Raw genomic sequence first — 26,242 nt, forward strand, 5'->3', positions numbered from 1 at the left:
ACAGCTGAAAACCTCTTACGGCAACTGAGGAAGATCATCGCGGAATGGCTTACCCCAATTGGACTCTCCTGTGGATTTGTGGCATCGGACAACGCCAGCAATATTGTGTGTGCATTAAATCTGGGCCAATTCCAGCACGTCCCATGTTTTGCACATACCTTGAATTTGGTGGTGCAGAATTTTTTAAAAAACGACAGGGGCGTGCAAGAGATGCTGTCGGTGGCCAGAAAAATTGCGGGACACTTTCGGCGTACAGGCACCACGTACAGAAGACTGGAGCACCACCAAAAACTACTGAACCTGCCCTGCCATCATCTGAAGCAAGAAGTGGTAACGAGGTGGAATTCAACCCTGTATATGCTTCAGAGGTTGGAGGAGCAGCAAAAGGCCATTCAAGCCTATACAATTGAGCACGATATAGGTGGGATGCACCTGTCTCAAGCGCAGTGGAGAATGATTTCAACGTTGTGCAAGGTTCTGATGCCCTTTGAACTTGCCACACGTGAAGTCAGTTCAGACACTGCCAGCCTGAGTCAGGTCATTCCCCTCATCAGGCTTTTGCAGAAGAAGCTGGAGACATTGAAGGAGGAGCTAACACGGAGCGATTCCGCTAGGCATGTGGGACTTGTGGATGGAGCCCTTAATTCGCTTAGCAAGGATTCACGGGTGGTCAATCTGTTGAAATCAGAGCACTACATTTTGGCCACCGTGCTCGATCCTAGATTTAAAGCCTACCTTGGATCTCTCTTTCCGGCAGACACAAGTCTGCTGGGGTTCAAACACCTGCTGGTGAGTAAATTGTCAAGTCAAGCGGAACGCGACCTGTCAACAACATCTCCTCCTTCACATTCTCCCGCAACTGGGGGTGCGAGGAAAAGGCTCAGAATTCCGAGCCCACCCGCTGGCGGTGATGCAGGGCAGTCTGGAGCGACTGCTGATGCTGACATCTGGTCCGGACTGAAGGACCTGACAACGATTACGGACATGTCGTCTACTGTCACTGCATATGATTCTCTCAACATTGAAAGAATGGTGGAGGATTATATGAGTGACCGCATCCAAGTAGGCACGTCACACAGTCCGTACTTATACTGGCAGGAAAAAGAGGCAATTTGGGGGCCCTTGCACAAACTGGCTTTATTCTACCTAAGTTGCCCTCCCACAAGTGTGTACTCCGAAAGAGTGTTTAGTGCCGCCGCTCACCTTGTCAGCAATCGGCGTACGAGGTTACATCCAGAAAATGTGGAGAAGATGATGTTCATTAAAATGAATTATAATCAATTCCTCCGCGGAGACATTGACCAGCAGCAATTGCCTCCACAAAGTACACAGGGAGCTGAGATGGTGGATTCCAGTGGGGACGAATTGATAATCTGTGAGGAGGGGGATGTACACGGTGATATATCGGAGGGTGATGATGAGGTGGACTGAAGAGTATTGAACCGCGTTGGACAGGGGTCTTTTGGAGTCTGGAATCAATCCGTAAGAAGAAGTGCGAGGAGCTGGGGACACCTGGTGCTTAATTTTATCTGCCTTGTATTTTCTACCATACGGTGAGAGTCCAGTCATTCCGATTGGCCTTTTTAAATTTTATCATTAAAAGCAGTATTGCACTATGTTTGCTTTTATTCTTTTGTGAGATATACTGAAAATGGAGTGACGGACGGATGATACATTTGGAATTCCAATAGGATCGTATCCTCTCTCCCACACACGCATATTGTCTATTAGTTAGACATTATCATACGGTACGGATTCTACCTACACACAGAAGGATCGTACATATTTTTGTATTAACAATATTACACTATTGTATCTTTATTTTTTCTGTTTGAGGGTTGATACACTGATGGTCAGATAGATCATTGAGAAGTACCCCATATGACTTACATCAGCGGCTGAAGATTATTCGGTGATATTTTTTTTTTACAATGTTAGGGATGTAGGAGTGCTTGACAAATTCTCCTCATCACTTTTGCCGCTCACAGACATGGTAATAATCTGTTATTGACTACACAATTTTGTGACTGAACCACACCCTATAATCAGTATATAGAGGTGAGATCAATCTGACCACAGTCCACCTGATTTGAGGGTCAGAACAGGACTGACATTACACAGAAAAGTCAGCACACATACTAGCAGTCAGTCACATGTTAAAGCATTAGACACATAGACTTATACATAAGTAGGAAAATTGTACTTCTGTTTAACTGGTTCTTTTTCAACATAACATGCAGAAAACACAGTAATATACAGGTCTCATATGCAACAGGTACTAAAAATTAACAGTGCACACTAAGAAGTAAAATAAGATTTTACTTACCGATAAATCTATTTCTCGTAGTCCGTAGTGGATGCTGGGACTCCGTCAGGACCATGGGGAATAGCGGCTCCGCAGGAGACAGGGCACAAAATAAAAGCTTAAGGATCAGGTGGTGTGCACTGGCTCCTCCCCCTATGACCCTCCTCCAAGCCTCAGTTAGGATACTGTGCCCGGACGAGCGTACATAATAAGGAAGGATATTGAATCCCGGGTAAGACTCATACCAGCCACACCAATCACACCATATAACTCGTGATCTGAACCCAGTTAACAGCATGATAATGCAAAGGAGCCTCTGAAAAGATGGCTCAACAATAATAACCCGAATTTTTGTAACAATAACTATATACAAGTATTGCAGACAATCCGCACTAGGGATGGGCGCCCAGCATCCACTACGGACTACGAGAAATAGATTTATCGGTAAGTAAAATCTTATTTTCTCTGACGTCCTAGTGGATGCTGGGACTCCGTCAGGACCATGGGGATTATACCAAAGCTCCCAAACGGGCGGGAGAGTGCGGATGACTCTGCAGCACCGAATGAGAGAACTCCAGGTCCTCCTCAGCCAGGGTATCAAATTTGTAGAATTTAGCAAACGTGTTTGCCCCTGACCAAGTAGCTGCTCGGCAAAGTTGTAAAGCCGAGACCCCTCGGGCAGCCGCCCAAGATGAGCCCATTTTCCTTGTGGAATGGGCTTTTACTGATTTTGGCTGTGGCAATCCTGCCACGGAATGTGCAAGCTGAATTGTACTACAAATCCAACGAGCAATCGTCTGCTTAGAAGCAGGAGCACCCAGCTTGTTGGGTGCATACAGGATAAACAGCGAGTCAGATTTTCTGACTCCAGCCGTCCTGGAAACATATATTTTCAAGGCCCTGACAACGTCAAGCAACTTAGAGTCCTCTAAGTCCCTAGTAGCCGCAGGTACCACAATAGGTTGGTTCATGTGAAATGCAGAAACCACCTTAGGTAGAAATTGAGGACGAGTCCTCAATTCCGCCCTGTCAGAATGAAAAATTAAGTAAGGGCTTTTACATGATAAAGCCGCCAATTCTGACACACGCCTGGCTGAAGCCAAGGCTAACAGCATCGACACCTTCCATGTGAGATATTTTAAGTCTACCGTGGAAAGTGGTTCAAACCAATGTGATTTTAGAAAACTCAACACAACATTGAGATCCCAAGGTGCCACTGGAGGCACAAAAGGAGGCTGTATGTGCAGCACCCCTTTCACAAATGTCTGAATTCAGGTACTGAAGCCAGTTCTTTCTGGAAGAAAATCGACAAGGCCGAAATTTGAACCTTAATGGACCCTAATTTTAGGCCCATAGACAGTCCTGTTTGCAGGAAATGGAGGAAACGACCCAGTTGAAATTCCTCTGTAGGGGCCTTCTTGGCCTCACACCACGCAACATATTTACGCCAAATGCGGTGATAATGTTTTGCGGTTACTTCCTTCCTGGCTTTGACCAGGGTAGGGATGACTTCATCTGGAATGCCTTTTTCCCTCAGGATCCGGCGTTCAACCGCCATGCCGTCAAACGCAGCCGCGGTAAGTCTTGGAACAGACAAGGCCCCTGCAGTAGCAGGTCCTTTCTTAGAGGTAGAGGCCACGGTTCGTCCGTGAGCATCTCTTGAAGTTCCGGGTACCAAGTCCTTCTTGGCCAATCTGGAACCACGAGTATAGTTCTTACTCCTCTCCTTCTTATGATTCTCAATACTTTTGGTATGAGAGGCAGAGGAGGGAACACATACACTGACTGGTACACCCATGGCGTTACCAGAGCATCCACTGCTATTGCCTGAGGGTCCCTTGACCTGGCGCAATATCTGTCCAGTTTTTTGTTTAGACGTGACGCCATCATGTCCACCTTTGGTTTTTCCCAACGGTTTACAATCAGTTGGAAGACTTCCGGGTGAAGTCCCCACTCTCCCGAGTGAAGGTCGTGTCTGCTGAGGAAGTCTGCTTCCCAGTTGTCCACTCCCGGAATGAACACTGCTGACAGTGCTATCACATGATCTTCCGCCCAGCGAAAAATCCTTGCAGTTTCTGCCATTGCCCTCCTGCTTCTCGTGCCGCCCTGTCTGTTTACGTGGGCGACTGACGTGATGTTGTCCGATTGGATCAACACCGCCTGACCCTGAAGCAGAGGTTTTGCTTGACTTAGGGCATTGTAAATGGCCCTTAGTTCCAGAATGTTTATATGAAGGGATGTTTCCATGCTTGACCACAAGCCCTGGAAATTCCTTCCCTGTGTGACTGCTCCCCAGCCTCTCAGGCTGGCATCCGTGGTTACCAGGATCCAATCCTGAATGCCAAATCTGCGGCCCTCTAGTAGATGAGCACTCTGCAGCCACCACAGGAGAGACACCCTTGTCCTTGGCGACAGGGTTATCCGCTGATGCATCTGAAGATGCGATCCGGACCATTTGTCCAGTAGATCCCACTGAAACGTTCTTGCATGGAATCTTCCGAATGGAATCGCTTCGTAAGAAGCCACCATTTTTCCCAGGACCCTCGTGCACTGATGTACAGAGACCTGTCCTGGTTTTAGGAGGTTCCTGACTAGCTCGGATAACTCCCTGGCCTTCTCCTCCGGGAGAAACACCTTCTTCTGGACTGTGTCCAGAATCATTCCTAGGAACAGTAGACGTGTCGTTGGAATCAGCTGCGATTTTGGAATATTTAGAATCCACCCGTGCTGACGTAGCACTACCTGAGATAGTGCCACTCCGACTTCGAACTGTTCTCTGGTTCTTGCCCTTATCAGGAGATCGTCCAAGTAAGGGATAATTAAGATGCCTTTTCTTCGTAGAAGAATCATCATTTCGGCCATTACCTTGGTAAAGACCCGAGGCGCCGTGGACAATCCAAACGGCAGCGTCTGAAACTGATAATGACAGTTTTGTACTACAAACCTGAGGTACCCTTGGTGAGAAGGGTATATTGGGACGTGGAGATAAGCATCTTTGATGTCCAGAGACACCATATAGTCCCCTTCTTCCAGGTTCGCTATCACTGCTCTGAGTGACTCCATCTTGAATTTGAACCTTTTTATGTAAGTGTTCAAAGATTTTAGATTTAAGATTGGTCTCACCGAGCCGTCCGGCTTCGGTACCACAAACAGCGTGGAATAATACCCCTTTCCCTGTTGTAAGAGGGGTACCTTGATTATCACCTGCTGGGAATACAGCTTGTGAATGGCTTCCAGAACTGCCTCCCTGTCGGAGGGAGACTTTGGTAAAGCAGACTTCAGGAACAGACGAGGAGGAAACGCCTCGAATTCCAGTTTGTACCCCTGTGATACTACCTGTAGAATCCAGGGATCCACTTGCGAGTGAGCCCACTGCGCGTTGAAATTCTTGAGACGGGCCCCCACCATGTCTGAGTCTGCTTGTAAAGCCCCAGCGTCATGCTGAAGACTTGGCAGAAGCAGGGGAGGGCTTCTGCTCCTGGGAAGCGGCTGCATGGTGCAGTCTTTTTCCTCTTCCTCTGCCCTTGGGCAGAAAGGAGTGGCCTTTTGCTCGCCTGTACTTATGGGAACGAAAGGACTGAGTTTGAAAAGACGGTGTCTTTTTCTGCTGATGTGAAGTAACCTGGGGTAAAAAGGTGGATTTTCCAGCCGTTGCCGTGGCCACCAGGTCCGATAGACCAGCCCCAAATAACTCCTCCCCCTTATACGGCAATACTTCCATGTGCCGTTTGGAATCTGCATCCCCTGACCACTGTCGCGTCCATAAAGCTCTTCTGGCAGAGATGGACATTGCACTTACTCTTGATGCCAGGGTACAAATATCCCTCTGTGCATCACGCATATATAGCAATGCATCCTTTAAATGTTCTATAGTTAACAAAATATTGTCCCTGTCCAGGGTATCAATATTCTCAGTCAGGGAATCCGTCCATGCGACTCCAGCACTGCACATCCAGGCTGAGGCGATTGCTGGTCGCAGTATAACACCAGTATGTGTGTATATACTTTTTAGGATATTTTCCAGCCTCCTATCAGCTGGTTCTTTGAGGGTGGCCGTATCAGGGGACGGTAACGCTACTTGTTTAGATAAACGTGTGAGCGCCTTATCTACCCTAGGGGGTGTTTCCCACCGCGCCCTAACCTCTGGCGGGAAAGGATATAGTGCTAATAATTTATTAGAAATTAGCTGTTTTTTATCGGGGGAAACCCACGCTTTATCACACACCTCATTTATCTCATCTGACTCAGGAAAAACTATTGGCAGTTTTTTCACACCCCACATAATACCCGTCTTTGTGGTACTTGTAGTGTCAGAAAGGTTCAATGCCTCTTTCATTGCCGTGATCATGTAACGTGTGGCCCTATTGGACATTACGTTTGTCTCGTCACCGTCGACACTAGATTCAGTATCTGTGTCTGGATCCGTGTCGACCCACTGAGGTAACGGCCGTTTTAGGGCCCCTGACGGTGTCTGAGACGCCTGAACAGGCACTAATTGATTTGCCGGCTTTCTCATGTCGTCAACAGTTTTTTGCAAATTGCTGACATTATCACTTAATTGCTTAAACACAATCATCCAGTCAGGTGTCGACTCCCTAGGGGGTGACATCACTAACACAGGCAACTGCTCCGCCTCCACCTCATTTTCCTCCTCATACATGTCGACACACGCGTACCGACACACAGCACACACACCGGGAATGCTCTGATAGAGGACAGGACCCCACTTAGCCCTTTGGAGAGACAGAGGGAGAGTCTGCCAGCACACACCCAGCGCTATATATATATATATGCAGGGATAACCTTATATAAGTGTTAATCCCTTATAGCTGCTGTTTTATATTGTTATCTGCTGCCAAAATGCCCCCCCCTTCTCTTTTTTACCCTGATTCAGAAGCAGGACTGCAGGGGAGAGTCAGGGAGCCGTCCTTCCAGCGGAGCTGTGAGGGAAAATGGCACCAGTGTGCTGAGGAGATAGGCTCCGCCCCTTCACGACGTCCTTATCTCCCGCTTTTTCTGTGTAAAATGGCAGGGGATAAAATACATCCATATAGCCCAGGAGCTATATGTGATGTATTCCTTTAGCCACCTAAGGTATATTTCTGTTATATTGCGTCTCAGGGCGCTCCCCCCCCAGCGCCCTGCACCCTCAGTGACCGGAGTGTGAAGTGTGCTGAGAGCAATGGCGCACAGCTGCGGTGCTGTGCGCTACCTTAGTCTGAAGACAGGATGTCTTCTGCCGACGATTTCACCGGACCTCTTCGTCTCTTCTGGCTCTGTAAGGGGGATGGCGGCGCGGCTCCGGTGACCCATCCAGGCTGTACCTGTGATCGTCCCTCTGGAGCTAATGTCCAGTAGCCTAAGAAGCCCAATCCACTCTGCACTCAGGTGAGTTCGCTTCTTCTCCCCTTAGTCCCACGATGCAGTGAGCCTGTTGCCAGCAGGACTCACTGAAAATAAAAATAAAAAACCTAAACTAAACTTTTATTCTAAGCAGCTCAGGAGAGCCACCTAGATTGCACTCTTCTCGGCCGGGCACAAAAATCTAACTGAGGCTTGGAGGAGGGTCATAGGGGGAGGAGCCAGTGCACACCACCTGATCCTTATGCTTTTATTTTGTGCCCTGTCTCCTGCGAAGCCGCTATTCCCCATGGTCCTGACGGAGTCCCAGCATCCACTAGGACGTCAGAGAAAGAGAAATTTTAGTACTGTATACCATGCCTCCAGGGAGCGGGATACAGGGAGACTCACCACACTTCCATATCCAAGCAAAGACGCTCTAAAGACGCTGGGTGGATTCAGACGCTACTGGTGTACACTGCCGCTCTTGGTAACTGATAACGGACAAGGACGCTCACCAACGGACACGGACGCTGAGCGACTCCACCTGCATGCAGACGCTAAGGCCTGCGACTCGGTCTGGGCGGGTTTATATCCAGTGTACACAACCGCAGCGTCTAAGCTGCGACCGAGTACCCTCGTGGTAGCGTCTGAGCCGGAAGTGAGGTCATTTAGTTCATGAAACGAAAGACACGCAGGAACTGGCCATGAACTCGGAGGAGGGACGGCCAGGAGAGCGTCTGAATCCCCCTGTTGACTTAAACTCCCAGGATCGCGGCCTCACCTAGTCCTGGCGCCTATAATCCTGGAGCATATCGCTGTCGCACTCAAATGTTCGGCGCATCAACACACTGTAGTCTCCACCAAATCAGCGTAGCTGTGTCCTGACCCCTCTAGTAAGAGGAAGTCTAGTGTTCACTCTAGGCTGTTTTAGCAGGGCGCCGGTTTTTACCAGGCAAAACCCGCCCTGCCCCTTTTGCGGCGCCCTGCTAGAACAGCCGCCCGCTTCCTGCCCTCCCGGCGTGTATAGATGCCGTGCGCATGCGCGCGGCATCCATTCACGCACTGGGAGAGGGCTGGGGGGGAAGCCCAGCACAGACGGAGGTGCTGGGCACGCCCCCAACAGTGACGTTGCCAGCCACAGACGCTCTCTATAGTAGCGTCTGTGGGCCGCACCGCCCCCTAAGATGACGTAGGCGTGGCCACACCCCCCTAATTTGCGCGCATGTGCCCCCGGATTCCGGCGCCCTGCCCCATTTCACTCCTAGAGTGAACACTAGAAGTCCATAGACTCATCGTCTCCCCATGCTCCGGCCACAGCCTGGTAACGTCTGCTGGACATGGTAACGTCTGCTAGAACATCCGACACAGACGCCCGTCGAGACAGCACTGATACCCGAAGGTAAGCGTAGTTGCGACCCGGTGGGGAGTTGTTGGAGCGACTCTTTCTAGTATGCGTTTAAGACGCTGTTAAGAGAAATCGCTCAAAAAACATATAGTAAGTCTATAAAAATAAAGTAAAGTAAAAGCTTGAGGCTGCTCTCTCAGCAGCCCCGTGACCATGCGGCTTCCTGCCGCACCAAGCAAAAAACTGATCTGACTGATGCAGTGGGCGGGACTATATAGTGGAGGCCCCAATGCATCCTGGGAGGTCAGAAAGCTTGTGGCCGTGTTGGTGCCATTTTCGCTGTCGCTCGACAATATCCCAATGTTATCCTGTGGATAACCCTGTGGACCCAGCCAGAGAAATACACAATAAGCATTTCCTGTGAACTACCTATATTAAACAATAACCCTGACGCACTTAGCCCACTCAGGGTATAGAATATATGGATAGCAGGAGTGAGATACACGGAGTAGATATCACAGAGCAGTTACAAGCGGGGTTATAGAGGAGGCGCTATGCATTCTGGGAACAGTCAAAGCTTTTAGCCTGTTAGTGGTTCAGATCAAGATCCTACTCTACACCCCAATGTTATTCCTTGTGGAACCCAGTGTACCCTGCAGCAGAATAAAAAACACAACACTATAATGACATTTGCATACAGTCAGATTAAACTGAGGTGAAACAGTATAATATCAGTGTATAATACACACAGCTCCTCTACACAACATATAGTGACAGTCACTTTGGTATATTGGGGAGACCCTAAATCCCACCTACCTGATCCTCCTGTGGGATCCTGTGATTCTCCTCTGTACAATCCTGGGAATACAGAGGACGGGGACATCTCTCTGGGGTATCTCTGTTACTGGGCCCATCTGTAGGAGACACACAGTGACTGAGTACAGTGTATATATGTGATTATCAGATGATGTGTGTATATAGGGGCCCCCATACCTGCTCTCCCCTGTACAATACATGACAGTCTCCTCTTACCCAGTGATGTGAGGGGCCGGTGATTCTCCATCATCACGTCCTTGTACAGACCCCTGTGTTCCTCTATAAACTCCCCCTCCTGCATGGAGACATAGACAGTGACATCCTGACACCTTATAGGAACCTGACACACACAGTGATACAGTCATCACCCAGACACATCCCCTGGTGTTACTGTATAATGCCCCATTCCCAGCAGTCACCTCTCCAGTCATCACCCAGACACATCCCCGGTGTTACTGTATAATGTCCCATTCCCAGCAGTCACCTCTCCAGTCATAACCCAGACACGTCCCCCGGTGTTACTGTATAATGCCTCATTCCCAGCAGTCACCTCTCCAGTCATAACCCAGACACGTCCCCCGGTGTTACTGTATAATGCCTCATTCCCAGCAGTCACCTCTCCAGTCATCACCCAGACACATTCCCTGGTGTTACTGTATAATGCCCCATTCCCAGCAGTCACCTCTCCAGTCATCACCCAGACACATCCCCTGGTGTTACTGTATAATGTCCCATTCCCAGCAGTCACCTCTCCAGTCATAACCCAGACACGTCCCCCGGTGTTACTGTATAATGCCTCATTCCCAGCAGTCACCTCTCCAGTCATCACCCAGACACATTCCCTGGTGTTACTGTATAATGCCCCATTCCCAGCAGTCACCTCTCCAGTCATCATCCAGACACATCCCCTGGTGTTACTGTATAATGCCTCATTCCCAGCAGTCACCTCTCCAGTCATCATCCAGACACATCCCCTGGTGTTACTGTATAATGTCCCTCTCCAGTCATCACCCAGATACGAACCTTGGTGTTACTGTATAAGGTCCCATTCCCAGCAGTCACCTCTCCAGTCATCACCCAGACACATCCCCCGGTGTTACTGTATAATGTCCCATTCCCAGCAGTCACCTCTCCAGTCATCAACCCAAACACATCCCCTGGTGTTACTGTATAATGCCCCATTCCCAGCAATCACCTCTCCAGTCATCACCCAGACACATCCCCTGGTGTTACTGTATAATGCTCCATTCCCAGCAGTCACCTCTCCAGTCATCACCCAGACACATTCCTGGTGTTACTGTATAATGTCCCATTCCCAGCAGCCACCTCTCCAGTCATCAACCAGACACATCCCCCGGTATTACTGTATAATGTCCCATTCCCAGCAGTCACCTCTCCAGTCATCACCCAGACACCCACCCTGGTGTTACTGTATAATGCCCCATTCCCAGCAGTCACCTCTCCAGTCATCACCCAGACACATCCCCTGGTGTTACTGTATAATGTCCCATTCCCAGCAGTCACCTCTCCAGTCATCACCCAGACACATCCCCTGGTGTTACTGTATAATGTCCCATTCCCAGCAGTCACATCCCCCGGTGTTACTGTATAATGCCCCATTCACAGCAGTAAAATCAACCAGAGTTACTGTATAATGTCCCATTCCCAGCAGTCACCTCTCCAGTCATCACCCAGATACGTCCCCCGGTGTTACTGTATAATGCCCCATTCCCAGCAGTCACCTCTCCAGTCATCACCCAGACACATCCCCTGGTGTTACTGTATAATGTCCCATTCCCAGCAGTCATCTCTCCAGCCATCACCCAGACACATCCCCTGGTGTTACTGTATAATGCCCCATTCCCAGCAGTCACCTCTCCAGTCATCACCCAGACACGTCCCTTTGTGTTACTGTATAATGTCCCATTCCCAGCAGTCACCTCTCCAGTCATCACCGAAACACCTCCCCCGGTGTTACTGTATAATGCCCCATTCCCAGCAGTCACCTCTCCAGTCATCACCCAGAAACATCCCCCGGTGTTACTGTATAATGTCCCATTCCCAGCAGTCACCTCTCCAGTCATCACCCAGACACGTCCCCCGGTGTTACTGTATAATGTCCCATTCCCGGCAGTCACCTCTCCAGTCATCACCCAGACACGTCCCCTGATATTACTGTATAATGTCCCATTCCCAACAGTCACCTCTCCAGTCATCACCCAGACACATCCCCTGGTGTTACTGTATAATGTCACATTCCCAGCAGTCACCTCTCCAGTCATCACCCAGACGCATCCCCTGGTGTTACTGTATGTCCCATTCCCAACAGTCACCTCTCCAGTCATCACCCAGACACCTCCCCCGGTGTTACTGTATAATGCCCCATTCCCAGCAGTCACATCCCCCGGTGTTACTGTATAATGCCCCATTCACAGCAGTAAAATCACCCAGAGTTACTGTATAATGTCCCATTCCCAGCAGTCACCTCTCCAGTCATCACCCAGATACGTCCCCCGGTGTTACTGTATAATGCCCCATTCCCAGCAGTCACCTCTCCAGTCATCACCCAGACACATCCCCTGGTGTTACTGTATAATGCCCCATTCCCAGCAGTCACCTCTCCAGTCATCACCGAGACACATCCCCTGGTGTTACTGTATAATGCCCCATTCCCAGCAGTCACCTCTCCAGTCATCACCCAGACACGTCCCCCGGTGTTACTGTATAATGCCCCATTCCCAGCAGTCACCTCTCCAGTCATCACCCAGAAACGTCCCCCGGTGTTACTGTATAATGTCCCATTCCCAGCAGTCACCTCTCCAGTCATCACCCAGACACGTCCCCCGGTGTTACTGTATAATGTCCCATTCCCAGCAGTCACCTCTCCAGTCATCACCCAGACACGTCTCCCGGTGTTACTGTATAATGCCCCATTCCCAGCAGTCACCTCTCCAGTCATCACCCAGACACGTCCCCTGGTGTTACTGTATAATGTCCCATTCCCAGCAGTCACCTCTCCAGTCATCACCCAGACACATCCCCCGGTGTTACTGTATGATGTCCCATTCCCAGCAGTCACCTCTCCAGTCATCACCCAGATACGTCCCCCGGTGTTACTGTATAATGCCCCATTCCCAGCAGTCACATCCCCCGGTGTTACTGTATAATGCCCCATTCACAGCAGTAAAATCACCCAGAGTTACTGTAAAATGCCCCATTCCCAGCAGTCACCTCTCCAGTCATCACCCAGACACATCCCCTGGTGTTACTGTATAATGCCCCATTCCCAGCAGTCACCTTTCCAGTCATCACCCAGACACTTCCCTGATATTACTGTATAATGTCCCATTCCCAACAGTCACCTCTCCAGTCATCACCCAGACACATCCCCTGGTGTTACTGTATAATGTCACATTCCCAGCAGTCACCTCTCCAGTCATCACCCAGACGCATCCCCTGGTGTTACTGTATGTCCCATTCCCAACAGTCACCTCTCCAGTCATCACCCTGACACATCCCCTGATGTTACTGTACAATGTCCCATTCCCGGCAGTCACCTCTCCAGTCATCAACCAGACACATTCCCCGGTGTTACTGTATAATGTCCCATTCCCAGCAGTCACCTCTCCAGTCATCACCCAGACACGTCCCCTGGTGTTACTGTATAATGTCCCATTCCCAGCAGTCACCTCTCCAGTCATCACCCAGACACATCCCCCGGTGTTACTGTATAATGCCCCATTCCCAGCAGTCACATCCCCCGGTGTTACTGTAGAATGCCCCATTCCCAGCAGTAAAATCACCCAGAGTTACTGTATAATGTCACATTCCCAGCAGTCACCTCTCCAGTCATCACCCAGACACGTCCCCCGGTGTTACTGTATAATGCCCCATTCCCAGCAGTCACCTCTCCAGTCATCACCCAGACACATCCCCTGGTGTTACTGTATAATGCCCCATTCCCAGCAGCCACCTCTCCAGTCATCACCCAGACACATCCCCCGGTGTTACTGTATAATGTCCCATTCCCAGCAGTCACCTCTCCAGTCATCACCCAGATACGTCCCCCGGTGTTACTGTATAATGCCCCATTCCCAGCAGTCACATCCCCCGGTGTTACTGTATAATGCCCCATTCACAGCAGTAAAATCACCCAGAGTTACTGTATAATGCCCCATTCCCAGCAGTCACATCCCCTGGTGTTACTGTATAAATGTCCCATTCCCAGCAGTCACATCCCCCGGTGTTACTGTATAATGCCCCATTCACAGCAGTAAAAATAAGATTTTACTCACCGGTAAATCTATTTCTCGTAGTCCGTAGTGGATGCTGGGAACTCCGTAAGGACCATGGGGAATAGCGGCCCCACAGGAGACTGGGCACAAAAGTAAAGCTTTAGGACTAGCTGGTGTGCACTGGCTCCTCCCCCTATGACCCTCCTCCAAGCCTCAGTTAGGATACTGTGCCCGGACGAGCGTACACAATAAGGAAGGATTTATGAATCCCGGGTAAGACTCATACCAGCCACACCAATCACACCGTACAACCTGTGATCTGAACCCAGTTAACAGCATGATAACAGAGGAGCCTCTGGATAGATGGCTCACAACAACAATAACCCGATTTAGTTAGGCAATAACTATATACAAGTATTGCAGACAATCCGCACTTGGGATGGGCGCCCAGCATCCACTACGGACTACGAGAAATAGATTTACCGGTGAGTAAAATCTTATTTTCTCTGACGTCCTAGTGGATGCTGGGAACTCCGTAAGGACCATGGGGCTTATACCAAAGCTCCCAAACGGGCGGGAGAGTGCGGACGACTCTGCAGCACCGAATGAGAGAACTCCAGGTCCTCCTCAGCCAGGATATCAAATTTGTAGAATTTAGCAAACGTGTTTGCCCCTGACCAAGTAGCTGCTCGGCAAAGTTGTAAAGCCGAGACCCCTCGGGCAGCCGCCCAAGATGAGCCCACCTTCCTTGTGGAATGGGCTTCTACAGATTTTGGCTGTGGCAGGCCTGCCACAGAATGTGCAAGCTGAATTGTATTACAAATCCAACGAGCAATAGTCTGCTTAGACGCAGGAGCACCCAATTTGTTGGGTGCATACCGGATAAACAGCAAGTCAGATTTTCTGACTCCAGCCGTCCTGGAACATATATTTTCAGGGCCTTGACTATGTCCAACAACTTGGAGTCCTCCAAGTCACCAGTAGCCGCAGGTACCACAATAGGTTGGTTCAGATGAAACACTGAAACCACCTTAGGGAGAAAATGAGGACGAGTCCTCAATTCCACCCTGTCTGAATGGAAGATCAGATAAGGGCTTTTTCAGGATAAAGCCGCCAATTCTGACACGCGCCTGGCCGAAGCCAGGGCCAACAGCATGACCACTTTCCATGTGAGAGATATTTTAACTCCACAGATTCAGGTGGTTCAAACCATTGTGACTTTAGGAACCCCAAAACTACATTGAGATCCCAATGGTGCCACTGGAGGCACAAAAAAGGAGGCTGTATATGCAGTACCCCTTTAACAAACGTCTGAACTTCAGGAACTGAAGCTAGTTCTTTCTGGAAGAAAATTGACAGGGCCGAAATTTTAACCTTAATGGAACCCAATTTTAGGCCCATAGACACTCCTGTTTGCAGGAAATGCAGGAATCGACCTAGTTGAAATTCCTCCATCGGGCCTTACTGGCCTCGTACCACGCAACATATTTTCGCCAAATGCGGTGATAATGTTGTGCAGTTACATCCTTCCTGGCTTTGATCAGGGGAGGGATGACTTAATCCGGAATGCCCTTTTCCTTCAGGATCCGGCGTTCAACCGCCCTGCCGTCAACGCAGCCGCGGTAAGTCTTGGAACAGACAGGGTCCTTGCTGGAGCAGGTCCCTTCTTAGAGGTAGAGGCCACGGGTCCTCCGTGAGCATCTCTTGAAGTTCCAGGTACCAAGTCCATCTTGGCCAATCCGGAGCCACGAGTATAGTTCTTACTCCCCTCCGTCTTATAATTCTCAGTACTTTTGGTAAGAGAGGAAGAGGAGGGAACACATACCCTGACTGGTACACCCACGGTGTTACCAGAGCGTCCACAGCTATTGCCTGAGGGTCCCTTGACCTGGCGCAATACCTGTCCAATTTATTTATTTATTTATTTATTTATTTATTTTGTTTAGGCGGGACGCCATCATGTCCACCTTTGGTTTTTCCCAACGGTTTACAATCATGTGGAAGACTTCTGCTGAGGAAGTCTGTTTCCCAGTTGTTCACTCCCGGAATGAACACTGCTGACAATGTTATCACATGATTTTCCGCCCAGCGAAAAATCCTTGCAGCTTCTGCCATTGCCCTCCTGCTTCTTGTGTCGCCCTGTCTGTTTACGTGGGCGACTGCCGTGATGTTGTCCGACTGGATCAACACCGGCTGACCTTGAAGCAGAGGTCTTGCTAAGCTTAGAGCATTGTAAATGGCCCTTAGCTCCAGGATATTTATGTGAAGTGATGTCTCCAGGCTTGACCATAAGCCCTGGAAATTCCTTCCCTGTGTGACTGCTCCCCAGCCTCGCAGGCTGGCATCCGAGGTCACCAGGACCCAGTCCTGAATGCCGAATCTGCGGCCCTCTAGAAGATGAGCACTCTTCAACCACCACAGGAGAGACACCCTTGTCCTTGGTGACAGGGTTATCCGCTGATGCATCTGAAGATGCGACCCGGACCATTTGTCCAGCAGGTCCCACTGGAAAGTTCTTGCGTGGAATCTGCCGAATGGGATTGCTTCGTAGGAAGCCACCATTTTTCCCAGAACCCTTGTGCATTGATGCACTGAGACTTGGCTCGGTTTTATGAGGTTCCTGACTAGCTCGGATAACTCCCTGGCTTTCTCCTCCGGGAGAAGCACCTTTTTCTGGACTGTGTCCAGGATCATCCCTAGGAACATAAGACGAGTCGTCGGAATCAGCTGCGATTTTGGAATATTGAGAATCCAATCGTGCTGCCGCAACACTACCTGAGATAGTGCTACACCAACCTCCAACTGTTCCCTGGATCTTACCCTTATCAGGAGATCGTCCAAGTAAGGGATAACTAAAACTCCCTTCCTTCGAAGGAGTATCATCATTTCGGCCATTACCTTGGTAAAGACCCGGGGTGCCGTGGACCATCCAAACGGCAGCGTCTGAAACTGATAGTGACAGTTCTGTACCACAAACCTGAGGTACCCTTGGTGAGAAGGGTAAATTGGGACATGTAGGTAAGCATCCTTGATGTCCAGAGACATCATGTAGTCCCCTTCTTCCAGGTTCGCAATCACTGCTCTGAGTGACTCCATCTTGAATTTGAACCTCTGTATGTAAGTGTTCATAGATTTTAGATTTAAAATCGGTCTCAACGAGCCGTCCGGCTTCGGTACCACAACAGTGTGGAATAATACCCCGTTCCCTGTTGCAGGAGGGGTACCTTGATTATCACCTGCTGGGAATACAGCTTGTGAATGGCTTCCAAAACTGCCTCCCTGTCGGAGGGAGACGTTGGTAAAGCCGACTTTAGGAAACGGCGAGGGGGAGACATCTCGAATTCCAATTTGTACCCCTGAGATACCACCTGAAGGATCCAGGGATCTACTTGCGAGTGAGCCCACTGCGCGCTGAAATTCTTGAGACGGGCCCCCACCGTGCCTGAGTCCACTTGTAAAGCCCCAGCGTCATGCTGAGGGCTTGGCAGAGGCGGGAGAGGCTTCTGTTCCTGGGAACTGGCTGATTTCTGCAGCCCTTTTTCCTCTCTCTCTGTCACGGGGCACAAATGAGGAACCTTTTGCCCGCTTGCCCTTAAGGGAACGAAAGGACTGCGCCTGATAATACGGCGTCTTCTTATGTTGAGAGGCGACCTGGGGTAAAAATGTGGATTTCCCAGCTGTTGCCGTGGCCACCAGGTCTGAAAGACCGACCCCAAATAACTCCTCCCCTTTATAAGGCAATATTTCCATATGCCGTTTGGAATCCGCATCACCTGACCACTGTCGTGTCCATAACCCTCTTCTGACAGAAATGGACAGCGCACGTACTCTTGATGCCAGTCGGCAAATATCCCGCTGTGCATCACGCCTATATAGAAATGCATCTTTTAAATGCTCTATAGGCAATAATATACTGTCCCTATCTAGGGTATCAATATTTTCAGTCAGGGAATCCGACCACGCCAACCCAGCACTGCACATCCAGGCTGAGGCGATTGCTGGTCGCAGTATAACACCAGTATGTGTGTAAATACATTTTAGGATACCCTCCTGCTTTCTATCAGCAGGATCCTTAAGGGCGGCCATCTCAGGAGAGGGTAGAGCCCCTTGTTTTGACAAGCGTGTGAGCGCTTTTTCCACCCTAGGGGGTGTTTCCTAACGCACCCTAACCTCTGGCGGGAAAGGATATAATGCCAATAACTTTTTAGAAATTATCAGTTTTTATCGGGGGACACCCACGCTTCATCACACACCTCATTTAATTTCTCAGATTCAGGAAAACTACAGGTAGTTTTTCCTCACCAAACATAATACCCCTTTTTGGTGGTACTCGTATTATCAGACATGTGTAAAACATTTTTCATTGCCTCAATCATGTAACGTGTGGCCCTACTGGAAGTCACATTTGTCTCTTCACCGTCGACACTGGAGTCAATATCCGTGTCGGCGTCTGTATCTGCCATCTGAGGTAACGGGCGCTTTAGAGCCCCTGACGGCCTATGAGACGTCTGGACAGGCACAAGCTGAGTAGCCGGCTGTCTCATGTCAACCACTGTCTTTTATACAGAGCTGACACTGTCACGTAATTCCTTCCAACAGTTCATCCACTCAGGTGTCGACCCCCTAGGGGGTGACCTCACTATTACAGGCAATCTGCTCCGCCTCCACATCATTTTCCTCCTCATACATGTCGACACAAACGTACCGACACACAGCACACACACAGGGAATGCTCTGATAGAGGACAGGACCCCACTAGCCCTTTGGGGAGACAGAGGGAGAGTTTGCCAGCACACACAAGAGCGCTATATATATATATATATATATATATACACAGGGATAACCTTATATAAGTGTTTTTCCCCTTATAGCTGCTGTATTGTTAATACTGAGCCTAATTAGTGCCCCCCTCTCTTTTTTAACCCTTTCTGTAGTGTAGTGACTGCAGGGGAGAGCCAGGGGAGCTTCCCCCCAACGGAGCTGTGAGGGAAAATGGCGCCAGTGTGCTGAGGAGATAGGCTCCGCCCCTTTTTCGCGGACTTTTCTCCTGCTTTTTTATGGATTCTGGCAGGGGTTAAAATTCATCCATATAGCCCTGGGGGCTATATGTGATGTATTTTCGCCAGCCAAGGTGTTTTTATTGCTGCTCAGGGCACCCCCCCCTAGCGCCCTGCACCCTCAGTGACCGAAGTGTGAAGTGTGCTGAGGAGCAATGGCGCACAGCTGCAGTGCTGTGCGCTACCTTGGTGAAGACAGGATGTCTTCTACCGCCGATTTTCCGGACCTCTTCTTGCTTCTGGCTCTGTAAGGGGGCCGGCGGCGCGGCTCCGGGACCGGACTCCATGGCTGGGCCTGTGTTCGATCCCTCTGGAGCTAATGGTGTCCAGTAGCCTAAGAAGCCCAATCCACTCTGCAAGCAGGTGAGTTCGCTTCTTCTCCCCTTAGTCCCTCGATGCAGTGAGCCTGTTGCCAGCAGGTCTCACTGAAAATAAAAAAAACCTAAAACTAAACTTTTCACTAAGCAGCTCAGGAGAGCCACCTAGTGTGCACCCTTCTCGTTCGGGCACAAAAATCTAACTGAGGCTTGGAGGAGGGTCATAGGGGGAGGAGCCAGTGCACACCAGCTAGTCCTAAAGCTTTACTTTTGTGCCCAGTCTCCTGCGGAGCCGTTATTCCCCATGGTCCTTACGGAGTTCCCAGCATAGGACGTCAGAGAAAATAAGATTTTACTTACCGATAAATCTATTTCTCGTAGTCCGTAGTGGATGCTGGGACTCCGTAAGGACCATGGGGATATAGCGGCTCCGCAGGAGACAGGGCACAATAATAAAAGCTTTAGGATCAGGTGGTGTGCACTGGCTCCTCCCCCTATGACCCTCCTCCAAGCCTCAGTTAGGATACTGTGCCCGGACGAGCGTACACAATAAGGAAGGATATTGAATCCCGGGTAAGACTCATACCAGCCACACCAATCACACCGTACAACCTGTGATCTGAACCCAGTTAACAGTATGATAACAACGAAGGAGCCTCTGAAAAGATGGCTCACAACAAGAATAACCCGATTTTTGTAACAATAACTATATACAAGCATTGCAGACAATCCGCACTTGGGATGGGCGCCCAGCATCCACTACGGACTACGAGAAATAGATTTATCGGTAAGTAAAATCTTATTTTCTCTGACGTCCTAGTGGATGCTGGGACTCCGTAAGGACCATGGGGATTATACCAAAGCTCCCAAACGGGCGGGAGAGTGCGGATGACCCTGCAGCACCGAATGAGAGAACTCCATGTCCTCCTCAGCCAGGGTATCAAATTTGTAGAATTTAGCAAACGTGTTTGCCCCTGACCAAGTAACTGCTCGGCAAAGTTGTAAAGCCGAGACCCCTCGGGCAGTCGCCCAAGATGAGCCCCCTTCCTTTTGGAATGGGCTTTTACAGATTTTGGCTGTGGCAGGCCTGCCACAGAATGTGTAAACTGAATTGTAATACAAATCCAACGAGCAATCGTCTGCTTAGAAGCAGGAGCACCCATCTTGTTGGGTGCATATAGGATAAACAGCGAGTCAGATTTTCTGACTCCAGCCGTCCTGGAAACATATATTTTTCAGGGCCCTGACAACGTCAAGTAACTTGGAGTCCTCCAAGTCCCTAGTACCCGCAGGTACCACAATAGGTTGGTTCATGTGAAAAACAGAAAACACCTTAAGGAGAAATTGAGGATGAGTCCTCAATTCTGCCCTGTCAGAATGAAAAATTAAGTAAGGGCTTTATATATGATAAAGCCGCCAATTCTGACACACGCCTGGCTGAAGCCAGGGCTAATAGCATCGTCACCTTCCATGTGAGATATTTTAAGTCCACAGTGGTGAATGGTTCCAACCAATGTGACTTTAGGAAACTCAAAACAACATTGAGATCCCAATGTGCCACTGGGGCACAAAAGGAGGCTGTATATGTAGTACCCCTTTTACAAACATCTGAACGTCAGGCACTAAAGCCAGTTCTTTCTGGAAGAAATTCGACAGGGCCGAAATTTGAACCTTAATGGACCCTAATTTTAGGCCCATAGACAGTCCTGTTTTCAGGAAATGTAGGAAACTACCCAGTTGGAATTCCTCTGTAGGGGCCTTCTTGGCCTCACACCACGCAACATATCTTCGCCAAATGCGGTGAAAATGTTTTGCGGTTACATCCTTCCTGTCTTCGACCAGGGTAGGGATGACTTCATCTGGAATGCCCTTTCAAGATCCGGCGTTCAACCGCCATGCCGTCAAACGCGGCCGCGGTAAGTCTTGGAACAGACAAGGCCCCTGCTGGAGCAGGTCCTTTCTTAAAGGTAGAGGCCACGGGTCTTCCGTGAACATCTCTTGAAGTTTCGGGTACCAAGTCCTTCTTGGCCAATCCGGAACCACGAGTATTTCTTACTCATCTCCCTCTTATGATTCTCAGTACTTTTGGTATGAGAGGCATAGGAGGGAACACATACTCTGACTGGTACACCCACAGTGTTACCAGAGCGTCCACCGCTATTGCCTGAGGGTCCCTTGACCTGGCGCAATATCGGTCTAGTTTTTTGTTCAGGCGGGACGCCATCATGTCCACCTTTGGTTTTTCCCAACGGTTTACAATCATGTGGAAGACTTCCCGATGAAGTCCCCACTCTCCCGGGTGGAGGTCATGCCTGCTGAGGAAGTCTGCTTCCCAGTTTTCCACTCCCGGAATGAACACTGCTGCGAGTGTTATCACATGATTTTTCGCCCAGCGAAGAATCCTTGCAGTTTCTGCCATTTCCCTCCTGCTTCTTGTGCCGCCCTGTCTGTTTACGTGGGCGACTGCCGTGATGTTGTCCCACTGGATCAATACCGGCTGACCTTGAAGCAGAGGTCTTGCTAAGCTTAGAGCATTGTAAATTGCCCTTAGCTCCAGTATATTTATGTGGAGAGAAGTCTCCAGACTTGATCACACTCTCTGGAAATTTTTTCCTTGTGTGACTGCTCCCCAGCCACTCAGGCTGGCATCCGTGGTCACCAGGACCCAGTCCTGAATGCCGAATCTGCAGCCCTTTCATAGATGAGCACTCTGCAGCCACCGCAGAAGAAACACCCTTGTCCTTGGAGACAGGGTTATCCGCTGATGCATCTGAAGATGCGATCCGGACCATTTTTCCAGCAGATCCCACGGAAAGGTTCTTGCGTGAAATCTACCGAATGGGATCGCTTTGTAAGAAACCACCATTTTTCACAGGATCCTTGTGCAATGATGCACTGATACTTTTCCTGGTTTTAGGAGGTTCCTGACTAGCTCGGATAACTCCCTGGCTTTCTTCTCCGGGAGAAAACATCCTTTTCTGGACTGTGTCCAGAATCATCCCTAGGAACAGTAGACGTGTCGTCGGAAAAAACTGCGATTTTGGAATATTTAGAATCCACTCGTGCTGTCGTAGAACTACTTAAGATAGTGCTACTCCGACCTCCAACTGTTCTCTGGACCTTGCCCTTATCAGGAAAGCGTCCATATTTCTTTTAAGAAGAATCATCATTTCGGCCATTACCTTGGTAAAGACCCGGGGTGCCGTGGACAATCCAAACGGCAGCGTCTGAACTGATAGTGACAGTTCTGTACCACGAACCTGAGGTACCCTTGGTGAGAAGGGCAAATTTGGACATGTAGGTAAGCGTCCCTGATATCCAGTGACACCATATCGTCCCCTTCTTCCTGGTTCGCTATCACTGCTCTGAGTGACTCCATCTTGATTTGAACGCTTGTATGTAAGTGTTCAAATATTTCAGATCTCACCGAGCCGTCTGGCTTCAGTACCACAATATAGTGTGGAATAATACCCCTTCCCTTGTTGTAGAAGGGGTACTTTGATTATCACCTGCTGGGAATACAGCCTGTGAATTGTTCCCAATACTGCCTCCCTGACGGAGGGAGACGTTGGTAAAGCAGACTTCAGGAACTTGTGAGGGGGAGACGTCTCGAATTTCCAATGTACACCTGGGATACTACGTGTAGGATCCAGGAGTCCACTTGTGAGTGAGCCCACTGCGTGCTGAAACTCTTGAGATGACCCCCCACCGTACCCGAGTCCGCTTGTACGGCCCCAGCGTCATGCTGCGGACTTGGCAGAAGCTGTGGAGGGCTTCTGTTCCTGGGAATGGGCTGCCTGCTGCAGTCTTCTTCCCTTTCCTCTACCCCTGGGCAGATATGACTGGCCCTTTTGCCCGCCTGCCCTTATGGGGACGAAAGGACTGAGACTGAAAAGACTGTGTCCTTTTCTGCTGAGATGTGACTTGGGGTAACAAAAGGTGGATTTTTCAGCTGTTGCCATGGCCACCAGGTCCGATGGACCGCCCCTTTATACGGCAATACTTCCATGTGCCGTCTGGAATCTGCATCACCTGACCACTGTCGTGTCTTCGTCTGGCAGATATGGACATCACTTTTACTCTTGATGCCAGAATGCAAATATCCCTCTGCGCATCTCGCATATATAGAAATGCATCCTTAAAATGCTCTATAGTCAATAAAATCTTGTCCCTGTCAAGGGTATCAATATTTTCAGTCAGGAAATCCGACCAAGCCCCCTCAGCGCTGCACATCCAGGCTGAGGCGATTGCTGGTCGTAGTATAACACCAGTATGTGTGTATATACTTTTAGGATATTTTTCAGCTTCCTATCAGCTGGCTCCTTGAGGGCTGCCGTATCTGGAGACGGTAACGCCACTTGTTTTTATAAGCGTGTGAGCGCCTTATCCACCCTAAGGTGTGTTTCCCAACTCGCCCTAACTTCTGGCGGGAAAGGGTATACCGCCAATAATTTTCTATCGGAGGAAACCCACGTATCATCACACACTTCATTTAATTTATCTGATTCAGGAAAAACTACAAGTAGTATATTCACACCCTACATAATACCCTTATTTGTGGTACTTGTAGTATCAGAAATATGTAACACCTCCTTCATTGCCCTTAACATGTAACGTGTGGCCCTAAAGGAAAATACGTTTGTTTCTTCACCGTCGACACTGGAGTCAGTGTCCGTGTCTGTGTCGACCGACTGAGGTAAATGGGCGTTTTTACAAGCCCCTGACGGTGTCTGAGACGCCTGGACAGGTACTAATTTGTTTGCCGGCCGTCTCATGTCGTCAACCGACCTTGCAGCGTGTTGACATTATCACGTAATTCCTAAATAAGCCATCCATTCCAGTGTCGACTCCCTAGAGAGTGACATCACCAATACAGGCAATTTGCTCCGCCTCCTCACCAACATCGTCCTCCTACATGTCGACACACACGTACCGACACACAGCACACACACAGGGAATGCTCTGATAGAGGACAGGACCCCACTAGCCCTTTGGGGAGACAGAGGGAGAGTTTGCCAGCACACACCAAAAAACGCTATAATTATACAGGGACAACCCCTTATACAAGTGTTTTCCCTTATAGCATTTTTATATATGTAATCATATCGCCAAATAAGTGCTCCCCCCCTCTCTGTTTTAACCCTGTTTCTGTAGTGCAGTGCAGGGGAGAGCCTGGGAGCCTTCCTCACAGCAGAGCTGAGCAGGAAAATGGCGCCATGTGCTGAGGAGAATAGGCCCCGCCCCCTTTTCGGCTGGCTCTTCTCCCGGAGTTTGTGAGATCTGGCAGGGGTTAAATACATCCATATAGCCTCAAGGGCTATATGTGATGTATTTTAGCCATAAAAAGGTATTATACATTGCTGCCCAGGGCGCCCCCCCCCAGCGCCCTGCACCCTCAGTGACCGCTGGTGTGAAGTGTGCTGACAACAATGGCGCACAGCTGCAGTGCTGTGCGCTACCTTATGAAGACTGAAAGTCTTCTGCCGCCTGTTTCTGGACCTCTTCAACTTCGGCATCTGCAAGGGGGGTCGGCGGCACGGCTCCGGGACCGGACTCCATGGCTGGGCCTGTGTTCGATCCCTCTGGAGCTATTGGTGCCCAGTAGCCTAAGAAGCCAATCCATCCTGCACGCAGGTGAGTTCCCTTCTCTCCCCTAAGTCCCTCGTAGCAGTGAGCCTGTTGCCAGCAGGACTCACTGAAAATAAAAAACCTAAAAACTTTTTCTAAGCAGCTCTTTAGGAGAGCCACCTAGATTGCACCCTTCTCGTCGGGCACAAAAATCTAACTGAGGCTTGGAGGAGGGTCATAGGGGGAGGAGCCAGTGCACACCAGGTAGTCCTAAAGCTTTCTATTTGTGCCCAGTCTCCTGCGGAGCCGCTATATCCCCATGGTCCTTACGGAGTCCCAGCATCCACTAGGACGTCAGAGAAATGTGTTTACCCAGTAGCTGCTGATTTATACTGTTTTGCGCCTAAATTTATGTGCCCCCCCCCCCCTCTCTTTTTGCCCTTGGAGTACCTGGATACTGCAGGGGAGAGCCTGGGGAGCTGCTTCCTGCTTGTGAAGGAATAATGGCGCTGGTGTGCTGAGGAAGAAGGCCACGCTCCCCCAGCGGCGGGCTTCTGTCCCACTTAAACTGTGAGGAATAATGGCGGTGGTATCCCTATATACAGTCTAGGACTGTATATATGGGTGCTTTTTGCCAAAAGGTACATTATTGCTGCCAAGGGCGCCCCCCCCCCCCCAGCGCCCTGCACCCTACAGTGACCGGAGTATGTAAGTGTGCTGGGAGCAATGGCGCACAGCTGCAGTGCTGTGCGCTACGTTAGTGAAGACAGAAGTCTTCATGCTGCCGATTTCAAAGTCTTCTTGCTTCTCCTGGACTTCAGTGCTTCTGGCTCTGTGAGTGGGACGGCGGCGCGGCTCCGGGAACGGACCGCCTGTGTTCGATCCCTCTGGAGCTAATGGTGTCCAGTAGCCTAGAAGCGCAACCCGGCTGCAAGCAGGCAGGTTTGCTTCTCTCCCCTCAGTCCCTCGTAGCAGTGAGTCTGTTGCCAGCAGAGCTCACTGAAAATAAAAAAACTTTACAAATACTTTCTTTACCTAGGAGGCTCAGGAGACCCCCTAAAGTGCAACCAGCTCTGGCCGGGCACAGACTCTAACTGAGGTCTGGAGGAGGGGCATAGAGGGAGGAGCCAGTGCACACCAGATGTAGTACTAAATCTTTCTTAAAGTGCCCAGTCTCCTGCAGAGCCCGTCTATTCCCCATGGTCCTTACGGAGTCCCCAGCATCCACTTAGGACATTCGAGAAAAACAAAAAACA

The 26,242-nt window shown here is 49.7% G+C and overlaps 1 protein-coding gene across 1 annotated transcript in view; it reads right to left on the minus strand.

Annotated features, from left to right (window-relative positions):
* LOC134983845 (zinc finger protein 271-like) overlaps positions 1-26,242 on the minus strand; it is a 103,986-nt gene that overhangs the window by 60,796 nt on the left and 16,948 nt on the right. Inside the window, exons 5-6 of the mRNA XM_063949468.1 lie at positions 10,026-10,104; positions 9,806-9,907 (exon numbers count right to left, since the gene is read on the minus strand). Of these exons, the coding sequence (XP_063805538.1) occupies positions 9,806-9,907; positions 10,026-10,104 (181 nt within the window). The remainder of the gene's footprint in view (positions 1-9,805; positions 9,908-10,025; positions 10,105-26,242) is intronic.

Source organism: Pseudophryne corroboree (assembly GCF_028390025.1).
Source record: "Pseudophryne corroboree isolate aPseCor3 chromosome 3 unlocalized genomic scaffold, aPseCor3.hap2 SUPER_3_unloc_26, whole genome shotgun sequence".
NCBI classification, from domain to species: Eukaryota; Metazoa; Chordata; class Amphibia; order Anura; family Myobatrachidae; genus Pseudophryne; species Pseudophryne corroboree.